Source organism: Chiloscyllium plagiosum, chromosome 6 (genome assembly GCF_004010195.1).
Source record: "Chiloscyllium plagiosum isolate BGI_BamShark_2017 chromosome 6, ASM401019v2, whole genome shotgun sequence".
Lineage (NCBI taxonomy): Eukaryota > Metazoa > Chordata > Chondrichthyes > Orectolobiformes > Hemiscylliidae > Chiloscyllium > Chiloscyllium plagiosum.
Window position 1 is genome coordinate 114,374,828 of NC_057715.1, and position 25,120 is coordinate 114,399,947.

At 41.2% G+C, this 25,120-nt stretch overlaps 1 protein-coding gene across 4 annotated transcripts in view; it reads right to left on the reverse strand.

Moving 5' to 3' along the window:
* The window catches only part of uvrag (UV radiation resistance associated gene), a 338,769-nt gene that overhangs the window by 302,627 nt on the left and 11,022 nt on the right, over positions 1–25,120 (reverse strand). For 3 of the 4 annotated variants that reach the window (XM_043692472.1, XM_043692475.1, XM_043692476.1), the window contains exons 2-3: positions 18,670–18,738; positions 4,837–4,954 (exon numbers count right to left, since the gene is read on the reverse strand). In XM_043692472.1, coding sequence (XP_043548407.1) covers positions 4,837–4,954; positions 18,670–18,738 — 187 coding nt within the window. The remainder of the gene's footprint in view (positions 1–4,836; positions 4,955–18,669; positions 18,739–25,120) is intronic. The other variant, XM_043692474.1, reaches the window with a different exon arrangement.

Here is a 25,120-nt window from a genome sequence, read left to right on the forward strand (position 1 = left end):
TACCTCAGGGGGATTGCTTGTGTCTTCCCAAGTGAACACAGATCTGAAGTACCCATTTAATTCCTCTGCCATTTCTTTGTTCCTAGTAATATATTCCCCTGTTTCTGTCTTCAAGGGCCCAATTTTTGTCCTAACCATTTTTTTGCCTTGCACATACCTAAAAAAGCTTAATATTCTTGGCCAGTTTACCTTCGTACCTCATTTTCCCTCTGCGTATTTCCTTCTTAGTAATCCTCTGTTGCTCTTTAAAAGCTTCCCAGTCCTCAGTTTTCCCACTTATCCAGACGTTTCATTACTGGGCTAGGTAACATCATCAGTGGCGACCTCCAAGTGAAGCGAAGCTGTTTTCTCCTGCATTCTATTGCTATCTTTCTCCTGGATGGGGTTTCTGGGGTTTGTGGTGATGTCATTTCCTGTTTGTTTTCAGAGGGGTTGATAGATGGCATCTAGATCTATGCGTTTGTTTATGGTTCTTTTGTTCATATTTGAATTGAGGCTCTGAGGTCAGGAGCTGAGTGGCCCTGACAGAACCCAAACCAAGCCTTATAGGTGGTGAGAGGTGAGCAGATGCTGCTTGATAATACTGATAACAACTTCCATCATTTTACTGATGATTGAGAGTAGGCTGATGGGGCTGTAACTGGCTGGATGGATCTGTCCTGCTTTGTGTGTACAGGACATGCCTGAGCAGTTTTTCACATTGTTGGGTAGAAGCCAGTATTGTAACTGTATCCCAAGAGCTGGGCTAGGGTAGGTAGCAAATTCTGGACCCCAAGTCTTCAGTACTAGTGTTGGAATATTGTCAGGGCCAATAGTTTTTTTGCACTATCCAGTGTCTCGACCAGTTTCAATATCACGCGGAGTGAACTGAATTAGCTTGAAGACTGGCATCAGTTATTCTGGGGACCACTGGAGGCAGCTGCTCATGCATTTGGCACTTGCAGGATTGGCACATTGCTGGAAATGCTTCAGCCTCTAGCTTTGCTCTCATGTGCTTTTATCAGTTACATCAAACCTCCAATTCAAATTAGAATTATTGTGTTACCTACTGTTACTTCTTTCTTCCTTTAAGCTTTTATCTAACCAAGTCATGTCTGACTTACTTGGCTCTTTGGAATTCAACATTTTAAAACTACATTTCCCCTTTAATACTTCTTCTTCTTACTTGGCAATTCAAATGTGGCATTGCCCTTTGTTATTTCCTTCCCTCTTAAGAAAGTGCATGAGGTATGAGCAGTTAAGGAAAGAATAGTAGAGATTAAGCCATTTGGCGTTATACAACAAATAACTGGCTTCACGTAATGAATGCTTTTCACCTTGTTAACTGACGTTACATACTGAATGCTTCTTCATCTTGTTAATGCACTGCCCTTGCCTCCAGTACCTCGCTGTTAAATAAAAGTTCTTACCTGATCGGTGTCATGCTTAGCTGAACCTTTTGTTTCACAAAACTCAACTTAATTCTTTCCTTAACTGCTCGTACCTGATGCACGTGAAGCCAGTTATTTGTTGTATAACGCCAAATGGCTTAATCTCTACTATTAGCACTCGCTGATTCTAACTGTCAATCAATATGTATGTTGCCTTATCTGGATGCTCCTCCCTCTAAGTGACTATAATTTCCTTAAGAACCTGTTGTTCGAGAGAAGACTAAGACCTCATGTTCCTTGTGCACATGGGACATCATTCTCTCTCCCTCCAGTGCCCAGAGTAAAGATGGAGGAGGTAAAACTATACTGTTTGAGGGCGTTGCTTCAACTGAGACGGGAACGGGACGATACTCCCTTTCTATTGCTATCAATTCAAATTTTTCTGTTTCTAAATGAGTGTGAGCTAATTCTAACAGTGGCATCTCAATTTCAAAAATCCCTCTTTTTAATTCCAAATACTGCTATTCACTTTAAGCATCATATCCTTACAAAGATTGCACTTCTATTTCTACTTTTAGTTTATCTGCCTAGTCTTAGTGTAGCGTCAGCCAAAGATTTCAACCAATCCCATATAAATTCCACTTTCAACTCCCATTTTGATATCAAAGCCTTTTGAACATTCTGCTTAATATATTTTCACGACTACAACTTTAGATTTTGACACAATTGTTTCCTGAAGATTCAGAGATCCATCCAAAATTCAATAAATTTCTACCCTACCAAGAGGCCCCACTTGGTTATGATGCCTGTGGATGGTATCAATGGACAAATTTTCTCTTTGCAATTTCATTACCACTGTGGTCATTCACTGAACCAATCTGTACAATATTGCAATATACTTAAAACATAATCATTTGTATGAACATAAGAATCAGAACAAGTAGGACATCTATTCAGACCTTTCAATAAGATAGTGAATAACCAGATTGCAAACTCAAATCCACATTCCTGCCTGGCCCAGTAACATTTTACAGCCTTGCTTAACAAGAATTGATTCACTTCAATTTAAAGATTCTCAAGGATTATGTTTTGACCACCTTTTCGGGAAGAGAATTCTAAAGATGTGAGACCCTCAGGAAAAAAAAACTAAATCACCTCACCGGTTTTAAATGGAAATTCCCTGACTTAGAACAATGACACCTAGTTCGATTTTCCACAGCTACTCTGTCAAGACCCCTCAGGATTTCATATGTTTCAATCAAAATGCCTTCCGAACTTCATGAAATAACTGAATTCCAGCTGATAAAAGCCTAACCTGTTCAACATTTCCTCAGAAGACAAACTCACGCATTCCATTAATCTCATTGAAGTTTTCTGGCTACAATTGTCAGCCACCTTTCTGAGGACATATTCTTCATTCTGATTTCCATGTAGAATTGGAAGTGGAATTACTGAACAGTACCCATCCAGTTAGCCACAGATCAGCTTTTAGCCCAGTGGGGGAACTCAATGCCTGTCTCCAGTAAAACAGGCAGTGATACCAATCACTATACTAATGAGTGACTTCCTGGCTTTTCCTTGTGTGATCAGCAAAGTTATGGGCCTAAGGCAGATTAGGGAAAAAAAAACAATGAAGCCTCACTCATATTGTCACTGTTTCTTACTCAATTGCTGAATCTCAAGTTTTCTTTCAGCATGTTTACCAGATGTGATTCTCGCCATCTCCCCTTGTGATACTTAGACTGTCTCTCTGACATTTTTTGAGGGAGGCGGGTTACGTTCAGAACTTTGTCCAGCACTGTCTACTTGGACTGCCACAACAGTTTCAGCCGTCTTATTGAACAGATACCCTGCAGGTTGCCAGAATTAAACTGCCCTTCTGTTGTCATGGTTGCTTCCTTAAAAATTGATCCCTCTTCTGGCCTCTTATTGAAGTTCACAGTAGTTTAACTAAACACACTCAAAATTCTCACCAGATAGCTTGTCCAGTAATTTAGACTAAGTCATAATTCCAAATCTAAATTGACCCATAGCTAGACAAAGTGTGAGCCTTAAATAAAACAAGTCATAGTCACAGAACTGGAAAATTAAACTGTATTTAATACATTTCAACTTTCCATACAAAATTATCATTTTCCTAACACGTGGAGGAGAAGATATTATACACTGATTTAAAGTAGGTTCCTGGGATTCATGTCACGCGGTGGTAATATTCCTACCCTTGAACTATGAGGCGCAACAACATCTGATTTAAAGAGGGTTCTTATGGTACGATGCTAACAACCCTACCTCTGAACCAGGAGATCCAGATTCAGTTTCCACCTGTTTTGGAGGGGTATAATACATGACGATGCTGTCACTTTAACAAGTTATTTTGTCCCAATTTTGTTTTTTGAAGATGGGTTGGAAGACAGAGGCACCGAGTAGCCTACCAGAACGCTTAAAGCAAGCAGCTTGGGAGGCCCTGGTGTTTTCAAATAAAAAATCTAAAATTGATGTGGCCAGCTCTTCCAGATCAGGGTTTCTGGGTTTTTAGGCTTAGCTTAAGCAGAAGTATGGGGTCTCAGTTGGAAAATTCAGTGAATGTCTCCTGATGGCTACTAAATTTTCTCTCAATGCTTTTCGTCCTGGATTCGAGAACTGCATGTGAGCATCTGGCTAAATTTTCCTTTTTGCCAAGGGGATGTACTTACGGAATGTTACTATATTAAAAACAGTTAATTTGTAATAGTTATTGTATCCATTATCCTGTTAAGGTTTCCAATAGAGTTAAGCTATTCTAGGCAAAGGCCACAACACCAGGTTATAGTCCAACAGGTTTATTTGAAAGTACAAGCTTTTGGAGCACTGCTCCTTCTTCAGGTGAAGTGACTTCATCTGACGAAGGAGCAGTGTTTCAAAAAGCTTGCGATTCCAAATAAGCCTGTTGGACTCTAACCTGGTGTCATGAGACTTCTGACCTTGTCCACCCTCGTCCAACACCAGCACCTCCACATCATAAATTATTCTAAATTCCTCTTCCTTTGGTTGCATTTCAACTATAGTGCTTAAACAGGTTGGGTTTTACTTAACGCCAACTAGTTTGACCAGTCACAGTGCAGGTAGTTCACATTTGCCTTTAAAATAAGCTAAAGTTAGAGTCGAGGCTACTTTCAAGTCTTTTGAGGAGTCTGGTCTGGTTCATAACAAATAACATCTCTGAACAGCTTGATTAGGAAATGCTACACTGCTTTGAAGTGAAAGATGCCTGCTGACCATGTATTGAAGTAATTCATTCAACCTTGCTCAATATTTGATAAGTAGTTTATAATTCTGATCAGCTGTTAAATTGGAAGATTTCACCAAGTAGTAGGTGACCATTAACTCTGCCAAGGCCACCACACGAACCAAAAACTGGATGCTCCAACTTCATATCAATTTAGTGAATTCCCATCACAAAAACCTATGTACATCCATTTGAGCTTACCTTTATAGACCTTTGCATCATCACACAAGTGTAGAGTAAAGTAGGTGTCTAAAAGATGGGATCCATTCTTGTTAACGATATTTCGTGCTGCAATACTACGCAGATGTCGAAGCCGTCGCTAAATTAACAGACAAAACAGAAATTTCAAACAGTTAAATTTCTGATATTGGACTTTCACAAGGACCATATTTGGTTCTGCACAATTTTTTTTATTCAGTATCATTTAACAAACTTCAAAACCAATCCACAACACATTTGTGAACTGTGTACAAGATTCATTATTGGCTTGTTTTGACATATGCTCAAGGGAAGGGATGCAGGTTTTCCAACTTCTGCAGGAGAAAGTGAGGTCTGCAGATGCTGGAGATCAGAGCTGAAAATGTGTTGCTGGAAAAGCGCAGCAGGTCAGGCAGCATCCAAGGAACAGGAGAATCGACGTTTCGGGCATAACCTTTCCTGAAGGGCTTATGCCCGAAACTTCAATTCTCCTGTTCCTTGGATGCTGCCTGACCTGCTGCGCTTTTCCAGCAACACATTTTCAGCTCTCGTTTCCAACTTCTGCAACCAATCTCAATTAACTTCATTAGCTATACACAGGGGGAAAAAAGCTAGCTTGCATTTATACTGCAGCTTTCATGACTTCAAAATATCCCAAAACACCTTACACAGTCAATTAAGTACTTCTGAACTGCATAGTTCTGCAGGAGAAAGTCTAATAGCAAGATCTTAACAACAGCAATAAGTCTATGACCTTAGTAACTGATTTTGGTGATGGTTGAGGTGTCAGCCAGGACAGTGCAGACTCTTTAAACAGTGGCTTTTCTATTAACCTAACAAGGCAGAAGAGCATTCAGGCTTCATGCATTGCTCGAAAGACATCACTATCAGCAGTGTGGAAGTCATAAATGCGCAACTCAAATTCCCAGTTTCGACATTAGCTTAGATATTCGCACAAACTTAGATGATGTTCAACATCATACTGTCTGGATTTTCTGGCTACTTAAAACAGAACTATGACCAATGTCATTGCAGCATTAAACAGCGCTGATGAATTTGGCCAAGTGAGAAAATTTAACATATAAACTCAAAGTTCAAGTTAAACATCACTCAAATTCCTCATGACAACTTAACACACCAAGCAACTTATGACTTTGTGTGAGGCAAGCTATCAACAGTGACAATACTTCAAAAATAAAATCACATTATTGGACATCAAGTGCTTTGGGAGAGCCCAAAATTGAAAGGATTTAGACACAAGTCACATCTTTCAATCTACGATGAAATATTTTAGCTTATTTTAACATAGCAGAACAGAATGATGCATTTGGAACTAATGTGTGCTCAAGTACATGAAAAGACTTGTATCTTGCAGACATGCTGATGTTGCAGGACAAAGACAAGCTAATTTCTCAACCCCGAAGCTTGAGGGAAAAATCAAGTAGCCCATCACAAGATTGTAACTGAAGGTCCACCCAATGTGATCAATAGTTTAAATGAACTGAACTCATTATGAATAAAACACCACAAAACCTACTCCTCTAATTCGTGTACAGGGAAGAGAAATCTCATGTTCGCACACCAGATTTTCAGACATATGCACATTTGCTTGAGATGAACATTCTGCCAATGTGACTGTTTTGCTCCACAGAAGCTGTGATATAGTTTTCAATATGACTCAAGTATTGTTTCAGATTTCCAAAATGCTTGCCATTTTGACTTTGTATATTTTGATGTGATTACGAGAGGATATGAATTCAACAGGATTGATATCTGTCACTTAACATAGTTCACAAAAGGTGCTCTGATGGCAAAACCCAGCAAAGAGGCAGTATAAAACAAGCCTGACTTTATCCCTTAAATATCAAGAATGTTTAGGCGAGCAAAAACTTGAGAAACAAACTTCTTCCTTCGCTTATACTGCCAAATTTGAAAGGGTCCTTATGCCACATGCAGCATTTAGTGTTTACACATTTCCATTCTATCCTTTCATCTCGATCCCAGAAATATAGGCCTTAATCAGTGTGCAAACTATGGTTTCCCACAGACATAGCCAGGATCAGATGCCATATTCCAGTCATTTATCAAGACAGCTTGCAATCACATAGCACTTTGCCACCATTTGGCAAGTACAGAAATACAGCTGTCAAGTAACAAACTGATCGGTTTGTGTTGTAACTAAAAGAATAAACATTGGCCACTGCACTGGATGGAGTTTGGGATTACATTTCCCTGTTCTTACTCAAATGGTATCATGGGATATTTTAAGTATATCAAAACTGGCAGAGAAGGGCCCGAACATAATCAGAAGGCTGGATGTCTGACAATTATGCACTCCTAGTACAGCACCAGATTCTGTCTGCAAAACTGTGTATTCATGTTTGAGGCTGTAGTGCTATCAACTGACCCATAGCTGTCAGCTCTGGCAACTGTGATTCAAAGAATATGAAAGTCACGACTGAAGATTAAGAGACACTCAATTCATCTCATTTAGCCCCAACTGACTACAAAACTACACAGTATAAAAAAAGCGCTAACTTAAGTAATAGTAATGTCACATAGACAGGAGAGAATGACAAGGACCTAAACAGTTTTAGAATAAGGTTTTATTGTTATATGTACTCAAGTACAGGGATAAAATTAGTATAGCGAACAATATCGCCATTTCCTGTGCCAACTTAGGAACAGAAAATAAAAAAGGTACCCAGATACAAAATTAGCTCTATAGTTTTTGTTTTTTTTTGGAATTCAAAGTCCAGCATTACAGCCCTTCTAAAGCAGACACAGGATGGGGTGGAGGGGGGGCGAAAAAGCAGATGGAGCAGATGAATCTGCACTGGGTTTCAACTTGAGACTAATACAAGTCTTGAATACATAAAGATGGGGCATCACCAAGGAAAAGATCTAACTGCTCAAAATGGCCGGAATTCATCTCATTCACCAATCACCTTTGCAGTTCTTACAAAATACAGTGCTAACAGATATAGCTAATGATAGCAATCAGTCTGCATCACTTGGATAATATCAGCTTCAACCAGAAATCAAGGAACGCCATGGTTATGGTCAAAGTTATGGTCTCTGAAATGTGCCTGGATACATTTTAATTTAACAAAGTAATCTTCCATTCAAACACATGCACACACAATGCAGAATATTTGGCTTTAAACAACTTGATTTTCCAGAAGGAATTAAGGTAACAGAATAAATGAAACTCTTGACAAGTAACAGTAAAATTCTATTCCGAAAAGTATCTATTTGCATATTAAAACAGAGAAAAGTGTGTTCTCCATCACATCTACCAGGTTTAATATAACTTCATTCCAATTTCTGATTTGGGGAGTTTGATTGCCTCTTTCTTGAAGATTCACATAACTGATCTGAAACTTTGTTTCAAATAACCCCGGGTTCAAACTAAACATTTCTAGTCTGGAATTGTAAAACTAAATTCCTGCATTGAGGTACCTGTTATAAACTAACTCCTTTGTCCTGGAGAAACTGTTCTTGCACCTATCTCCACCAGAGTGGTGTCTGGAAAGGTTCAGTCATCTGACAGCAAGCACAGAAATGCTGTCTTCTGAAGACAGGTTAAATCGATTGGACCAGTGCTCATTGGAAAACCTAAGATTGAGGGACGTCTTTACTGAAACATACAAGATTCTAAGATAGCTTGACAGGATACAAGTGGAGAGTCTAGCATCAAAGTGCAAAATCTCAGAGTAAGGGCTCACACATTTAAGACATGGGTAACAAGGAATTTCTTCTAAAGGTAGTGAATCTGTGGTATTCTGTCACAGAGCCATTGAAGCTTGGTCATTCAGTATATTCAACCTTGAGATTGACAGGTTTTTTGGGTAGGGAAGTGGAGTCGATCATCAGATCAACAGTAATCTCAGTGCACGGACTAAAAGGCCTACTTCTACCCCTGCAATTGATGGTTGACAAAAGCTCTCCACAATGCTTTGGGTTCCCACTCCTCCCAGCCCCCACACTGTTCTAAACCCAAAGTTAATGCTTTTCAGTGTTTACTCTGTCCAAATCATAAAACTCTCAACGCAAAGAAATTCCCATCACTTGAATAACTGCCAGAGGTTTAAAATCCTACAGAGCTGTCAAACTACCCAACTATATACTGTCCATTAAAAAAAAAGGACAAACTCAATCAAGCCAATTAACTGCTCAATTAGTCGGCTAAATGGTGTGGCTGATTGCGTTGAAGGTGAGCGTCACTGACAAAACTATAACTTGCTCATGAACACTCATTTCAGGTTCTGCAAAGGTAACTCTGCTCGTCTTTATTACAGCCTTAGTGCAAACAGCCAAAGTTCCAGGGCAGAGGGCAGGGTGATTTCCCTCAACACCAAGATTGATCTATTTAATCCAGTGTGGCATCAATGAGTCAGTGAAAAATAGGGACAACTCTAAACTGCTTTGAATTAGACAAGAGACAAACGAAAGATGGTTATGAGGTCAACTTACATCACTGCAGGTATTCCTGAGGATTGTGACCAAGACTCAAGCACCTTCAATTGCTTCATTAAATGACCTTCCCAATTTCAAGGTCAAAAGAGGGCTGTGCACTGACAACTGCCCACTGCAACTAGATAGAGGCAGAGGTAGTCATTGCTGCAAAGCCTGGCCATCACAGGCTGATGTATGGTGAAATTTGATGTTGCCATACAAGTGCCAAGCAATAGCATTGTTAAGAAAAAGGCAAGATCAACCATCTCCCCTTGATATTTAATGCCATTTCTATCACAATCTCCCAGGGTCAACATCATTGAGGTGACAATTGACCAAAATTGGAACTGAAACTGCCATGTAAATACTGAAGCTTTAAGAACAATTCAGTGGCTGACAATTCTGCAATGAAAATCACACCAACTTGAAGTCTGGTCTACAATTTCAAGACATGACAAACAAGATTGAAAACACTGCCCTTTGCTGGATAATGACAGTTCCAACACCATATGAGAACATCTTCCAATACAAAACAACCCAATCAATCAGCACCCCAAACATCAAATTTAACATTCATCCACAACTTCAAGTCAGAAGGACAAAGGACACATGGATCACCACCTGCAAGTTCTCCTCCCCACACCATCCTGCCTTGGAACTAAATAGCCATTCCCTTACTATTTCTGGTCAAAAAGGAAGAACTCCCTCCCTACCAGCCCTATGGGTTCATGCACACCACAAGAGCTGCACTGGTTTAAAAGGACAGTTCACCTTCACCTTAAAAGGTAATTAGCCAAGACAAGAAAGACTGGCCTTGCCAGCAGTCTACACAAACCACAAAGATTATAATAAATAGGACCAGGAATCAATCGTTCTGCATCTCCCACTTTTTCCTCAAAACTTGTTGATGCCCCTTCCGATAATCTCGCTCAGCCTTAAATTTGCACATGGACACTGTCCCACAGCTCTCTGGGGCAAGGAGTTTAAAAGACACTCAACCCTCAGAAGAAATTCCTCATCTTAGTCTTAAATTGACACCCCTTTACTCAGACTATGCCTCTGGTCCAAGACACTATCACAAGGGGAAGACCTTCTCAGCGTTTACCCTGTCAAGCCCCTTAAGAATCCAATGTTTTAATGAGCTCACCTCCCATTCTAAACTCCTGAGTGGAGTCCCAACGTGTTTAACCTTTCCTCATAAGACAAACCCTCCATAAATAGGAATCATCGTAGTGAACCTTCTCTGAACTGCAAACTAGAAATACAATTTCCAGTCGCTTCTTCTCTATACTTTAGGAACTAATGTTTTTTGTAGCATAGTGAGCAGAGAGAAAGCAATGGCCTGGTCGTATTATTGCTGGATTACTAATCCAGAAATTCAGCTAATACTCTAGGGACCTGGGAGAAAGTGAGGTCTGCAGATGCTGGAGATCAAAGTTGAAACTTTATGATGGATTGTTCCACATTCTTTCCAATCCTCCCACTTTCTCCAAACAAAAGGAGTAGCCATGGGCACCCGCATGGGCCCCAGCTATGCCTGCCTCTTCGTAGGGTATGTGGAACAATCCATCTTCCGCAACTACACTGGCCCCACCCCCCATCTTTTTCTTCGCTACATTGATGACTGTATCGGCGCTACCTCGTGCTCCCACGAGGAGGTTGAACAGTTCATCCACTACACCAACACCTTCCACCCCGACCTCAAATTCACCTGGACAGTCTCGGACTCCTCCCTCCCCTTCCTAGACCTTTCTGTTACTATCTCAGGCGACCGAATCAACACGGACATCTACTACAAACCAACCGACTCCCACAGCTACCTAGACTACACCTCCTCCCATCCTGCCCCCTGTAAAAACGCCATCCCATTCTCCCAATTCCTTCGTCTCCGCCGCATCTGCTCCCAGGAGGACCAGTCCAAAATACGTACAACACAGATGGCCACCATTTCTGGTCAAAAAGGAAGAACTCCCTCCCTACCAGCACTATGGGTTCATGCACACCACAAGAGCTGCACTGGTTTAAAAGGACAGTTCACCTTCACCTTAAAGGTAATTAGCCAAGACAAGAAAGACTGGCCTTGCCAGCAGTCTACACAAACCACAAAGATTATAATAAATAGGACCAGGAATCAATCGTTCTGCATCTCCCACTTTTTCCTCAAAACTTGTTGATGCCCCTTCCGATAATCTCGCTCAGCCTTAAATTTGCACATGGACACTGTCCCACAGCTCTCTGGGGCAAGGAGTTTAAAAGACACTCAACCCTCAGAAGAAATTCCTCATCTTAGTCTTAAATTGACACCCCTTTACTCAGACTATGCCTCTGGTCCAAGACACTATCACAAGGGGAAGACCTTCTCAGCGTTTACCCTGTCAAGCCCCTTAAGAATCCAATGTTTTAATGAGCTCACCTCCCATTCTAAACTCCTGAGTGGAGTCCCAACCTGTTTAACCTTTGCTCATAAGACAAACCCTCCATAAATAGGAATCATTGTAGTGAACCTTCTCTGAACTGCAAACTAGAAATAAAATTTCCAGTCGCTTCTTCTCTATACTTTAGGAACTAATGTTTTTTGTAGCATAGTGAGCAGAAAGAAAGCAATGGCCTGGTCGCATTATTGCTGGATTACTAATCCAGGAATTCAGCTAATACTCCAGGGACCTGGGGTCCAAATCCTACCATGGCACACGCTGGAATTTGAACTCAAAACAAACCTGGAATTAAGAGTCTAACAATGACCATGAAACCACTGTCAAAAAACCAATCTGGTTCACTAATGTCCTTTAGGGAAGGAAACTGCCATTCTTAGCTGGTCTGGCCTACGTGTGACTCCAGATCCAAGACAATGTGGCTGACTTTCCTGCATTCTATGCAATTAGGAATGAGCAATGGATGCTGGCCTAAGCAGCTCCAATGAGTGAATTTAAAAAAAAAAGGGAGCAGGGAACTCCAACCAACAACTCAAATAGCAAAATTACCTATTCTAGCAGAGTAGTGACCTTTCAAATCACTGCCACTCAGCACTGGCATGATAGTTCCAAGTTATAGACATCCCAGAAGTCTTTCATGTCCCATTGACAGCATTCTGCCACTTTTAGCCGTAACACATTTCTACAATGCCCCAGTTTCAGCACTTTGTATTCTAACCCCATACTTGATGCACTTACCTTTCTGTAAAACCCGAAACATTTGTTCAAATACTCAGTTTATCCTGCTCAATTTTAGCCTCCACCAGCTTGGTTAGATTTGCATAACCTACAAATTTAGTCACTGTGCTGTGGGTACAAGCTCCAGATCACCAAGAAAGATAATAAATCAAGATCCTTTCAGAGGTATGCAAATAGTATACTTGTTGGACAGGTGGCCCAGCCACCTGGAGACACCAATTCCATCACTACAATTGGGATTTTTAAAATTACACAAGTAAACCTGGAATAAAAAGCATGGTGCAGTAATGGTGACCATGAAAATGCTGGATTATCACTCAAACCCATTTAGTTCACTCATGTCCTGTCAGGAAGAAAAGCTGATATCCTTGCCCAATCTACAGCATTTAGGACTACAGATCCAAGGTGATCGGGTTGACTGTTGGTAATATTCTGAAATTGCCAAACAATTATATGCCAAAGCTGACAGCTTAGCATCACCCTCAATGATAATTAGAGACTGGAAATAAGTGATGGATTGGCCAGCAACTAAAAAACAAATCTGCAAGATCCCAATCATACCATTCCAGCCTGATGACAATCCCCCTTATCACTGCCCTCTCACTAACTGGAATGCCAATTACATGACGTAATATAATAGCTGCTGAAATGGCAATACTTTATTGGATTAGAAATCTAGCTAAATGCCTATTGGCATGGTTAAAATCTCACCTGGAATCGAAAACAAAATTGACTTTTAAAAAAAAACGTTTGCGGGCAGCAGCTCTCCAAATGTGCACCTCACCAGGTAGCATTCTCCCACCTTCTCCCCTTTACTCTGCAGATTATATGCTTTAAGGAGATCAATATTTTGGCCTAAAGTGCTGTCTTCGGTAGAGAATCCACAGACTCACCACTCTCTGGGTTAAGATACATCTCATCTCAGTCCTAAATGACAGACAGTCCTGCATCCTTAGACTGTGACCCGATCCCGGACTTCAGTCTCAGTAACATTGTTCCTGTGTTTAGCCTGTCTACTCTTGTTAGAATTTTAAAGGTTTTGACAAGAACTACACTCTCAGCCAAACACCTCATTCTGAACGATCTACTTTCCTTTTGCATGAACCAATTGAACTACCCTGCCCACATCCTCCGTCAGCTCATTTCAGACTCAAACCAGTCCGAGACAAAATTATCCCCATTTCTTGGGGCTTCATTAATTGGTTGACAAATTTGGAAGTTAGTTAGTAATGGCAACCATAACATACATTCTCAATTATCTGCTTCACCGAAAGACTTTCGGAAAAGTAATCTGCAGTCCTTAAAAAGTCTGTACTGAGGGGGATTCTGGAACTGCAGCAACATTGTGAAGTTGCTGAAAACAGCTGGTGGGTTCAAAGGCTATTAAGGATGATGGCTCTCACCAGTGACATCCACAAGCCAAAGAATGGAAAATGTCTTCTGCTATGTCCTATCAAGCTTTTCAAGAAAAATCAGACAGTTAGCTTTTCAAGACATTCCCTAGATCAACCCACATTGTAGTCCTTTATAGATTCACCATATACCTTTTATGCAGTTTCCCAAAAAAACTTTAATTGAATATGGGCGGCACGGTGGCACAGTGGTTAGCACTGCTGCCTCACAGCGCCAGAGACCAGGGTTCAATACCCGTCTCAGGCGACTAACTGTGTGGAGTTTGCACGTTCTCCCCGTGTCTGCGTGGGTTTCCTCTGGGTGCTCTGGTTTCCTCCCACAAAAGGACTACAATGTGAGTTGATCTAGGGATCGTCTTGAAAAGCTAACTGTCTGATTTTTCTTGAAAAGCTTGATAGAGACATAAAAGACATTTTCCATTCTTTGGCCTGTGGATGTCACTGATGAGAGCCATCATTCTTAATAGCCTTTGAGCCCACCAGCTTGCTTCACACTGCTGCATAGAATCCAGTGTTGCAACAGTATTGGAACAGCCATGTGAGGGTACAGCAGGTTCAGGAGCACAAGTCTTCAGTATCCAGTACCTCCAGCTGTTTCTTGATCTAGTGCCAGGCAAATCAAATTGCATGACAATTAGCATCTGTTAGGGAGCTCTGAAGGTAGTTAGGATGAATCAGCAACTTAGCACTTCTGGATGAAAATTGTTGTACACGTTTCAACCTCATCTTTGCACTCATTCACTGGATGATCTTTTCATTCAGGATAGAGATATTTGTAGATCCTCCACCTCCTGTGAATAATTGCCCACAACTATTCAGATTAAATAGGGCAGACTAGAGCTTAGATTTGATCCATAATTTGTGGCATCACTAAACCCAGTCTTCTACTTACTGCTTATTGTTTGACACATAGGTCCACCACATTAACACCTCATTTAGGCATGACTGGGACTGCCCCCAATATGCCCTCGTATACTCATCATTCATATCCACTTCAGTATGAATGAGTTATATAGTCACAGAGTCAAAGAAAGAAACCCTTCGGTCCAACCATTCCATAGCAACCGTAATCCCAAGCTAAACCAGTCCCATGTCTCTCTAAACCTTTCCTAACCACATACTTATCCAAAATGTTTTCTAAATGCTATAATTGTACCCACATCCACCACTTCCTCTGGAAGTTTGTTCTACACACTATCCATTCTGTGTAAAAAAAATTTGCCCTCCCCCCGCATCTTTTTAAAATCTTTCTCCTCTCACCTTAAAAACATGCTCCCGGTCTTGGAAACCTCCACCCTCGGGAAAAGACACCTACCATTCACTTCACTTGCATACCTCGTGACTTTACAGACCTCTATGATCACCCCTTAATCTCCTGCTCTCCAGTGGAAAGATGTCCTCACCTACCCTAGTTTAAACCAGTAATGCAGATGATCAGAATGAAGACGACAGGATTTCATAATCCAAAAGCTGGTGTTTTCAGAGATGCCACCATGATCCCCCAAGTTGGTTCCTTGCATCAAGTGCACAATTTATCACTGATTTGCACACTTGCTACTGTACAGCACTCAAATGTTTACGTTGTATCAACATCAGAATTGGAATAAACAGCCAAGATCAAACAAAATAAGTGAACCTCTGAACCACTATCGCGGATCACTGAACTCATGGCAAAGTCACGCTGTATGTGTATTTGTAGCAATATCACTACACATTAACAGTGGTTTGGCAACACCAACAACTTCTAATCATGCTTCACACTTTCAAACTAGTCTAACTTTACAGACAGCAACAATTATTCTTCCCATTGGGAAAAGAGTGTTGATGTTGCTTTTGCGCTCTGTTTTTGTCAAAGTTCTGTTTCATTAATAAAACAATATCTGAACACAGCTTGTTTGCACAGTTCGATGACACAAGGTCAGATAAATATCTAAACAGTAATAAGTCACTCAGTTGCACACAAAAGCAATGGAAGGTAGCAACCATCTTTTAAAGTAGTAATGAGTTTTCAGATTAAGTGAAATTCGCTTCAACTTGGCTCCACTTCCTACAATTAGCCATGTCAAAGGAAACATCTAGAAAGCCAATACAAGTGTACCTAGTAGAGTGCAATTGAAATGATGTGGTTTAAAAGAATTTTACATTCCAATTCAATTTTTACACATTAATCCAGTGCCAGCACTGTTGCAGTTCAAATTCAAACTGGAATTTAGACTCTGCCGCTTCATTCATGCCCAGAGACAGTTGTATGAAAGCGAGCCCACAAGTTTGTTAAAAACAGTTGATTGTGCAGAACTGTGCAAAAATACAAGGGACTCGGCCTATATCAACATTCAGGATTTCTGTTGGGTGAAGAAACTACAATGACCTAGTGTCCTACATCATTTGATCAAAATTGTTAATTATCTTTTGTTCTGACTTTAAGCATTTGAAATTCTCTTCCAAGAAGGGAGACTGGGTCATTGCCTCAAGACTCGGATACATTTTTGATTGCCAAGATGTGGATATATAGAGCCTTTCCCATGTAAAATTGCCCTAGTGCTCTGTGGAGTGCATCAAGCAAACTTTGTCATTTGTTTTAAGTGTGGATTTTCTACAAAGAGTTTGAACAAACTAACTTTGAAGACTTTTCAGGCAGAAGACAAGAACTAGGTGCAAAAGTTGGTGGTGGTGGTGGTTTGGGGGGAGGGGGTGGGAAAGAGAGAAGAGGGGGGTGAATCAATTAGTTCAGGACCTCTGCCTTAAGCAGCTAAAAGCACACCCAATGATGTGCACTGGAGTCCAAGCAAATTGGTGAGCATAGGTTACATGTGAACATGAACTAATCAGAGCAAATTACTGCAAATGCTGGAATTTGTACCAAAAACAAAACATGCTAGAGGTCACAGTAGGTTAGGGTGCATCAATGAAGTTAAAAATCACATGACACCAGGTTGTAGCTCAACAGGTTTATTTGGAAGTATGAGCTTTCAGGGTGCTGCTCCTTTGTCAGGTAGCTAACCTGGGTGTTGCGAAATTTTTAACTTTGTCCACCTCAGTCCAATACCAGCACCTCCACATCATAGCATCCATGAAGAGAGAGTAAGCTAATGTTTCAAGTTTAGTTAACTCATCAGAGCAACCTGAACTAATACATTGGAAAAGTCAGGCCTAGAGATTACAAAATCGGTCATCACTTGATCACTGGTAATACAATCCAACAAAACAAAAAAAAACACAGCATGTCAGCCATGGTATCATTGGTTACAAATTCCAGTCCAACTCCAGAGATTAGATTAGATTCCCTACAGTGTGGAAACAGGCCCTTCCGCTCAACAAGTCCACAACGACCCTCCGAAGAGTAACCCACCCAGACCTGTTTCACCTCTGACTAATGCACCTAACACTATGGTCAATTTAGCATGACCAATTCACCTGGCTTGCACATCTTTGGACTGTGGGAGGAAACCGGAGCACCCAAAAAAAACCTGCACAAACACGGGGGTAATGTGCAAACTCCACACAGACAGTTGCCAGAGGCTGGAATCGAACCTGTGGGGCAGCAGTGCTAACTACTGAGCCATTGTGCCACCCATTGGGTGCAAGAATCAAGGCCAACAATCCAGTGCAGTACTGAGGAGAGCATTGCAATGTTAGTCAGGTCATCCTTTGTTCAATCAAGGCCCCATCTGCCCCCTTAAGTTGGAGCATGAAAGATCCCATGGCACTATTGGGGACAGCAGCAAAGCAATTTCCCCAGTGTCCCAGGGAAACAATCTGTGGTGAATGAGATATACTTTGGGCATCACATTGTTGTTTCTGGGAGCTTGCCGTACACAAATTGGCTGCTGCATTTCTCACAACATTAATGTTTCATGCCAGAAAAAGGTATATTCATTTTCATATTACAAATCATTTAACAAAAACATGCGGGACATGTGCATGTTAGAAAGTCACCACAATACAATGAGAAACTACTTCTGCATTAAACAAGGTGACTGTAACCTAAATTTTAAATTTAAGAAACCAGAGTACTGTTGTTCATGTTTACAATAACCCCAGTAGGAATGTCTCATCTCCATTGCTTGTGTGGCAACGCTTCATATGTAATTTCGCCTTGGCACTATTGACATGCATTTTAGACCAGCCCATGGATGATATGGAGGACACTTACATACCACTTTGTAAAAGTGTCTTGACCAGTTTAAGAAAGTAACAACCCAAAAGCACTTGACAATGCAAGACAAAGAAATAGTCTGTGCAGAATCTGATTAGTCTCAGGAATAGTAGCCACCTGACTAGGACAATATATCAATTTGAAAAAGACTTTTGGATAAATATAAATACATTCATAAAGCTGTGTATAATATTTTAAAGTATACACAAAAAAAAAGTTTTCAACTGAGAAAGGGTAAGCAAAAAGTCAAATCGAAGTACGCAACAATAGTTTCGAAATAAGTTGTTACTCCATTAAGCAAAACAGCAGTACCTACACAAGCCCTAGAAATGAAGCAGAGTCCAGAGTGCGGTGCTGGAAAAGCACTGCAGGTCAGGCAGCAGCTGAGGAGCACTAGAATAGACATTTTCGGGCATAAGCCCTTCATCAGGAATGGCTTTTGCCCAAAACGTCGATTCTCCTGCTCCTTGGATTTTTCCAGCACCACACTCTCGACTCTGATCTCTAGCATCCACAGTCCTCATTTTCTCCTAGAAATTTAGCAGGTTAATAAGTGACACTTAAAAGCATTGACCAAGATACAAAAGTTGGCTGAGTGCAGCAACAGGAAACAGAAACAAAAAGGGAAGGATAAACGTACTTCACCACAATGGGAACCATATCCAGGTAATTTTGAAGAGCCAAGTTCATAAGTCAGCAATGGGAAATACTTAAATAGAAGCAAAGACAACTAGTCAGAATTAGCACTCCAGAATGGAAAAAAAACAGTACTAAAGGCTCGAGTGCTACTGCACATTTAAGATATTCAGACAGGACTTAAAGCAAAAGGTGTAGAGTCATTTGATCATTGGTAATAAAATCAGCAAAACCAAACAGAGGCAATGGATCAGTTTGGGAAACCTGGTCAGCGTGGACAGGTTAGACCAAAGGGTCTGTTTCCATGCCGTATGACTGTGAAGAGGGACATTAAATCACATTTAAGGTTAAAATGATTAAACACTAAAGTCATACGATTAAAGTGAATGCCAAGAATACATGAAAGCTATTGAAAGCAAAATTAGAAAAACAGCCTGAAGATAATTAGGCGAATAAAGAAACATTGATGGACTGGGGGAATGGGGCGAGAGAAGAGAAAGGAAAAAGGTGACGAGCAAATGGTGGACTCCTGAAATGGTTTAAGAACAAAAGCTGTACACACTGAAGCTCAGCAGGTCTGTCAGCATCCGTGGAAAAATAAACAGTTAATGGCTTGACACTCAAAAACTGAAAGAGATTGAAAAAAAATGGCGATTGTTATTGTACGTGTACGCATCAATTGAACAGATGGCAAACTTACCCAAAGAGACAGGGACAGATAATGGTGGTACAGGGATACAGATGTACATTAGAACAAAAGCAAAGCCAACAAGACAGAAGTGAGTCATGCAATTGGCCTCAATGTAAAGGAGACTGTATTGTGAGCAGTGAATACAATAGGCTAGTGCAAAAATAGTCAAGTGAATCAAAGTAGTACAGGTAAATCACTGCTTCCACCTAAAGGTACGTTTTAGCCTTGTACAGTGAGGACAGAGAAAGCAAAATGACATGCATTACCCGTTTTGTTATTGCATGGCCAAGTACAATGGGGTGGGGTGAAGAGAGGAGGAAAGTGTTAGGAGTGATAGGGAAGTGAACCAGGGTGTTAAAGAGACCTCGGCCCTCTCAGAATAGTGGCACAATTTGATGTGGACATCAGTGGAATGAAAAAGGAAGGATGTGAGGAAACTTCCTCTTTGTTCTGGGAGAGGAAGGAATGAGAGCAGATGGAGGCAATGGATTGAACATTGACAGAACCCTGTCAATCTCCAAAAAGGGGGATTCCTCAGTTGAGAAAAAAGGAAAACATGTTGGAAACATCCCTGTGGAAGTGGAGAGAAGGATGCAAATTGGAGGAAAACGTTGACGGACTTTTCCAATTCTGGTCAAGAGTAGAAAATAGAACAGATGACACCACTGATCTATCAGAGAATTGAGAGAAATGGCCCCAAAAAAAACTGAAACAAGGAATATTACACATAGTCCAATAAGAGTCAGACATACCTGGGAGTTCTAATGATACCAATAGCCACCCCCGTGACTTGGGGAAAGAAAGAAGAGTTAAAGGAAAAACTGTTTCAGGCAAGTTCAAACGTGTTGAAAATATCTGTGGAGTTCTCCTCCCTGGAGGGTGGTAGAGCAAGGGTCACTGAATAATTTTAAAGGTACAGGCAGATAAATTCTTGATTAACAAAGGATTTGAAGGGTGTCTTAGTCATCAGGAATGTGCAGTTGTGGACCCAGCAAACCTGGGGCTAAAAGTGGCTACTCTTGCCAAACATTACAAAGTTCTATGCTAGCATTTATGCTCCACAAGAGTCTCAACTTCACTTCATCGAACACTACCAATGCATCCTTCTATTCCCATCATCCTCAGGCCACTACCAAGCTTTTTCCACAATCTCACCACTCTCTAGGAGCATGGTTTCTCCTGGAATACCCATTAGCGACAGTCTTAAAATTTATAACGCCTAGCTCAGGACTCCCTCACAAATGGAAACATCTTCATGGTCGACAGAATGTTTACATTAACAGACATTAGAGCAATTCCCTCAATCAAATTCAGTGCAAGTGGAAAATTAAATTTAGAATCTAATGTAATACAGCAAACAATGCTTCCACTCTACAATACCGGAAACCTTGAGGAAAGCAAAGCAGTCCACTGGCATTATTAGCATGGTACAGGAAAATAAAAACTTGCACTTCGCACAACCTTAAAAGCATTTGACAAAAAAAAACAATTTTTTGAAATGTAACATTTTGCAATACAGAAAACATAGCAACTAATTTGAACCCAAACTCCCACAAGTAAGGTGAGGGCCCATGGTGTTCGAGGTGAGCTACTGGTATGGATTGAGGATTGGCTGTCTGACAGAAGGCAGAGAGTTGGGATAAGAGGTTCTTTTTCGGAATGGCAGCCGGTGATAAGCAGTGTCCCGGAGGGTTCAGTGTTGGGGCCGCAGCTGTTCACGTTATGCATTAATGATCTGGATGAAGGGACTGGGGGCATTCTAGCAAAGTTTGCCGATGATACAAAGTTAGGTGGACAGGCAGGTAGTACTGAGGAAGTGGGGAGGCTACAGAAGGATCTAGACAGTTCGGGAGAGTGGTCCAGGAAATGGCTGATGAAGTTCAATGTGAGCAAATGCGAGGTCTTGCACTTTGGAAAAAAGAATACAAGCATGGACTACTTTCTAAACGGTGAGAAAATTCATAAAGCCAAAGTACAAAGGGATCTGGGAGTGCTTGTCGAGGATTCTCTAAAGGTAAACATGCAGGTTGAATCCATGATTAAGAAAGCGAATGCAATGTTGTCAATTATCTCAAGAGGGTTGGAATATAAAAGCACCGATGTGCTACTTTATAAAGCTCTGGTTAGGCCCGCTAAGAAATTGTTTCTGTTAGGTGGGGAGACTAGGACCCATGGGCACAGCCTTAAAATTAGAGGGGGTCAATTCAGAACAGAAATGCGGAGACATTTCTTCAGCCAGAGAGTGGTGGGCCTGTGGATTTCATTGCCGCGGAGTGCAGTGGAGGCCGGGACGCCAAATGTCTTCAAGGCAGAGATTGATAAATTCTTGATGTGACAAGGAATTAAGGGCTTCGGGGAGAACGCGGGTAAGTGGAGTTGAAATGCCCATCAGCCATGATGAAATGGCGGAGTGGACTCGATGGGCCGAATGGCCTTACTTCCACTCCTATGTCTTATGGTCTAAACAAAGGCAATAATGTTTTTGATGGAGGGAAAACATATGGCCAAGCCACTAGCGGGATTCCCCTGCTTTTCTTCGAACTAATGCCATGAGATCTTTTACTCCCTCCCAAGCAGAGGTGGTTGTGACCTCAGTTAACACCTCATCTGAACAGCAACACCTTCAACAGCATGTTGCAAGAGTTCCTTCAATGCATGTTTGAATAATGTCCTCAATTGCTGCACCGATTCATACACTCAAGTCATCAAGTGGGACTTAAATCCAAGGCCTTGCAATTCAAAGGCCAACAGCTATCAACTGATCCATGATTGACACTTTTATAAACAAAGTTTTGTTACTGTTTAAGGTTTCAACATTGACCAAGCAACACGCTTCCCGCAGCAATGTCCTATGGCAGTGCTCTCTCTAATATTGACAGATAATGCCAATCTAGGCCATCAATGGGTGAAACAGTTTAACCCATAATTATGGCTTGTACAAATCTTCCAAACACTGGAAGGAGTACAAATTAGAAAAAGAGTCAACTTATATTACTGATTGCTTTCAGCTGAGGAGTGAGCGACAGGATGCATACAAAATGAGTGTTGCTTTTGTAAAAAACAAAATATTTTCTGCTCTAATCTAAAGTTATTACATTAATAGTCAAGATCTATACTACAGTCTTCAAAACAAAGGATTAAAAACAGATGCACCCAAAATCCAAATCAGGATCAGGAAAGGCTGAGATTGCTAACAGTATGGAGGCAATCTAGCAGAGGGTAGCTATCCACTCCAACAACCCAAATGATCTCCAAGGAGTGCTGAACACCTCTTAAAATATCTAACCAAAAAACTAAACCAACCTTAAATATTCAGTTTTCCAACTTCCAAATGGCTCCCATATCAGTGCCTACTCGACACCAGATTTGCAAAACAGTCAATTTCCTCAATTCTGCATACAAAAGTTTTTTTTAAGTAGATTAGATTCCCTACAGTTTGGAAATAGGCCTTTCGGTCCAACAAGTCCACAGTGACCCTCCAAAGATTAACCTACCTAGACCCATTCCCCTACCCTATATTTACCCCGACTCATGCACCTAACGCTATGGGCAATGGCCAGTTCACCTAACCTGCACATCCTTGGATTGTGGGAGGAAACCCACGCAGACGTGGGGAGAACGTGCAAACTCCACACAGACACTCACCCGAGGCGGGAATCAAACCTGGGTCCCTGACGTTGTGAGGCAGCAGTGCTAACCACTGAACCACCGTGCTTTTCATTTGACTGGTGCTTAATGTCACCAAGAGACAATAAGACAGAGAACCAAGCCATTCAACCTGAAGATTCACCGATTACCCTCAACTCCACTTGCCGGTGTTGAACTGCATAACCCTCGACTCACGCACACACTAAGAAAAAAAAATCAGGACGAGAGATTTGGCTTGTCCTTCAATATTTCCAAAACACATCTTAACTAAAGCTTGGTTAGCCAAATGGTCCACCTTCAATTATGGTGGAGGAATTAATTTGAAATAGGTTGGGCAATCCCCACCTTTCAGAAAAGGTCATTAGTAAGATCCAACACCAGATTGCAGAGGCATCAGTTCACCTTTCTACTAACTACAGGAGCAGGTGTTTGCAAAAAGCAAGATCACTCTAAGCTGACAAAAAGTCTTAGACTATTGTGGATATTTTAATCTGCACTTCTGTACAACACAGACTTGACTGCCTTATCAGCGACATGCAAGAGCACTTGAAATTCTAACAACAATGCCTAGACCACATTCTCTGGCTCAGTGATAGAGACCATTGACAAAAATAAAACAAGTGCCCTTATTGAAGCTCACTCTACAACCATTCAGGAAAACCCCTGGAAAGTGAACTTGGATAAACTGGATACCGATTGGCTGAAAGTTGTCTTGCGTGCCGGGCCTGCTTGGTGAACTCTCAAACATCCAACATTCCAAGGGAGATCTAAGAAGATGCATCAAAGACACAATGAAGCCCTGTGAAGCACAGCAACTTTGAAATTAACGATCACAAAGGAACTTGCTACCAGTTCTTCACAAATGAGACAGTTCGCCTCAAGCTGCAGACTGAGTTATAACATCTTCAATGAGGAAGCAAAGCAATGCTAGATAGGGAAGCAAATGCTCACTACAGATCCGACTACTTTGTGGAACATCCTATCCCGCATTCCCAATGATCTACAGGTCAAGAGTGGGATGCTGGAAAACACAGGTCAGGCAGCATACAAGGAACAGAAGAATCGACATTTCAGGTAAGAGCCCTTCATCATCATCATCCCTGCTCCTCAGATGCTGCCTGACCTGCTGTTTCTCCAGCACCCCACTCTTGACTCTGACCTCCAGTATCTGCAATCCTCACTTTCTCCTTGCTCAATCACATGAAGACAGAGACAAAAAGAAAAAAAAACTTAAGCCCAAGTAGCATCACTTTCAAACAGAGGGACTGCCAACAGCAGTCAATTGAGTAACATTACAATGCTGTTTAATTAATCCCTACAGTTGGAGTTTTAAACCTTAGGAAATCAAGTAAAAAGAAGAAAAAAAATGAATTTCTTTAAAACTAAAAGGGTAAATTGGCTTGTCAAAATAGGATCAGGAGGGAGCAATTCAGCCCCATGCTTGTGCCACCAATGAGATCATGGCTCATCTGGCACCTACTTCCACACATCTGCCTTAATCCAAAATCCCATCACAATTTTCTTTACTAAACATTACTTTCAATTAATATTAACAGCATCAACTGCCAATTGTGGGAGACAGCTCCAAACATCTACAATCCTGTGTGTAGTGGTGCTTCCAACATCTCTTCTGAATGGCCTGGCTCCAATTCTCAGACAATGCTACCTATTTCCAGAATCCAAACAGTGAAAAAAGCTTACCAACTCTGTCTTTTTCCTGTTAATGTCTTGAAGACTTGAATCAGATCACCCCTTAACCTTCCCAATTCTAGCAATTTGTATAATCTCTCCTCCTAATGTTTGAACTCCAGTTATTAGTCTTGTAAAGCTAAGTTATACTCCCTCCAAAGCCAACATATCGTTCTGGAGATGTGGTGCTTAAATTTGCTCTCAATACTCCAAGTAGGTTCTAACCAAGGTTTTGTATAGCATTAGGAGAAAGTGAGGTCTGCAGATGCTGGAGATCAGAGCTGAAAATGTGTTGCTGGAAAAGCGCAGGTCAGGCAGCATCCAGGGAACAGGAGAATCGACGTTTCGGGCATAAGCCCTTCTTCAGGAATGAGGAAAGTTTGTCCAGCAGGCTAAGATAAAAGGTAGGGAGGAGGGACTTGGGGGA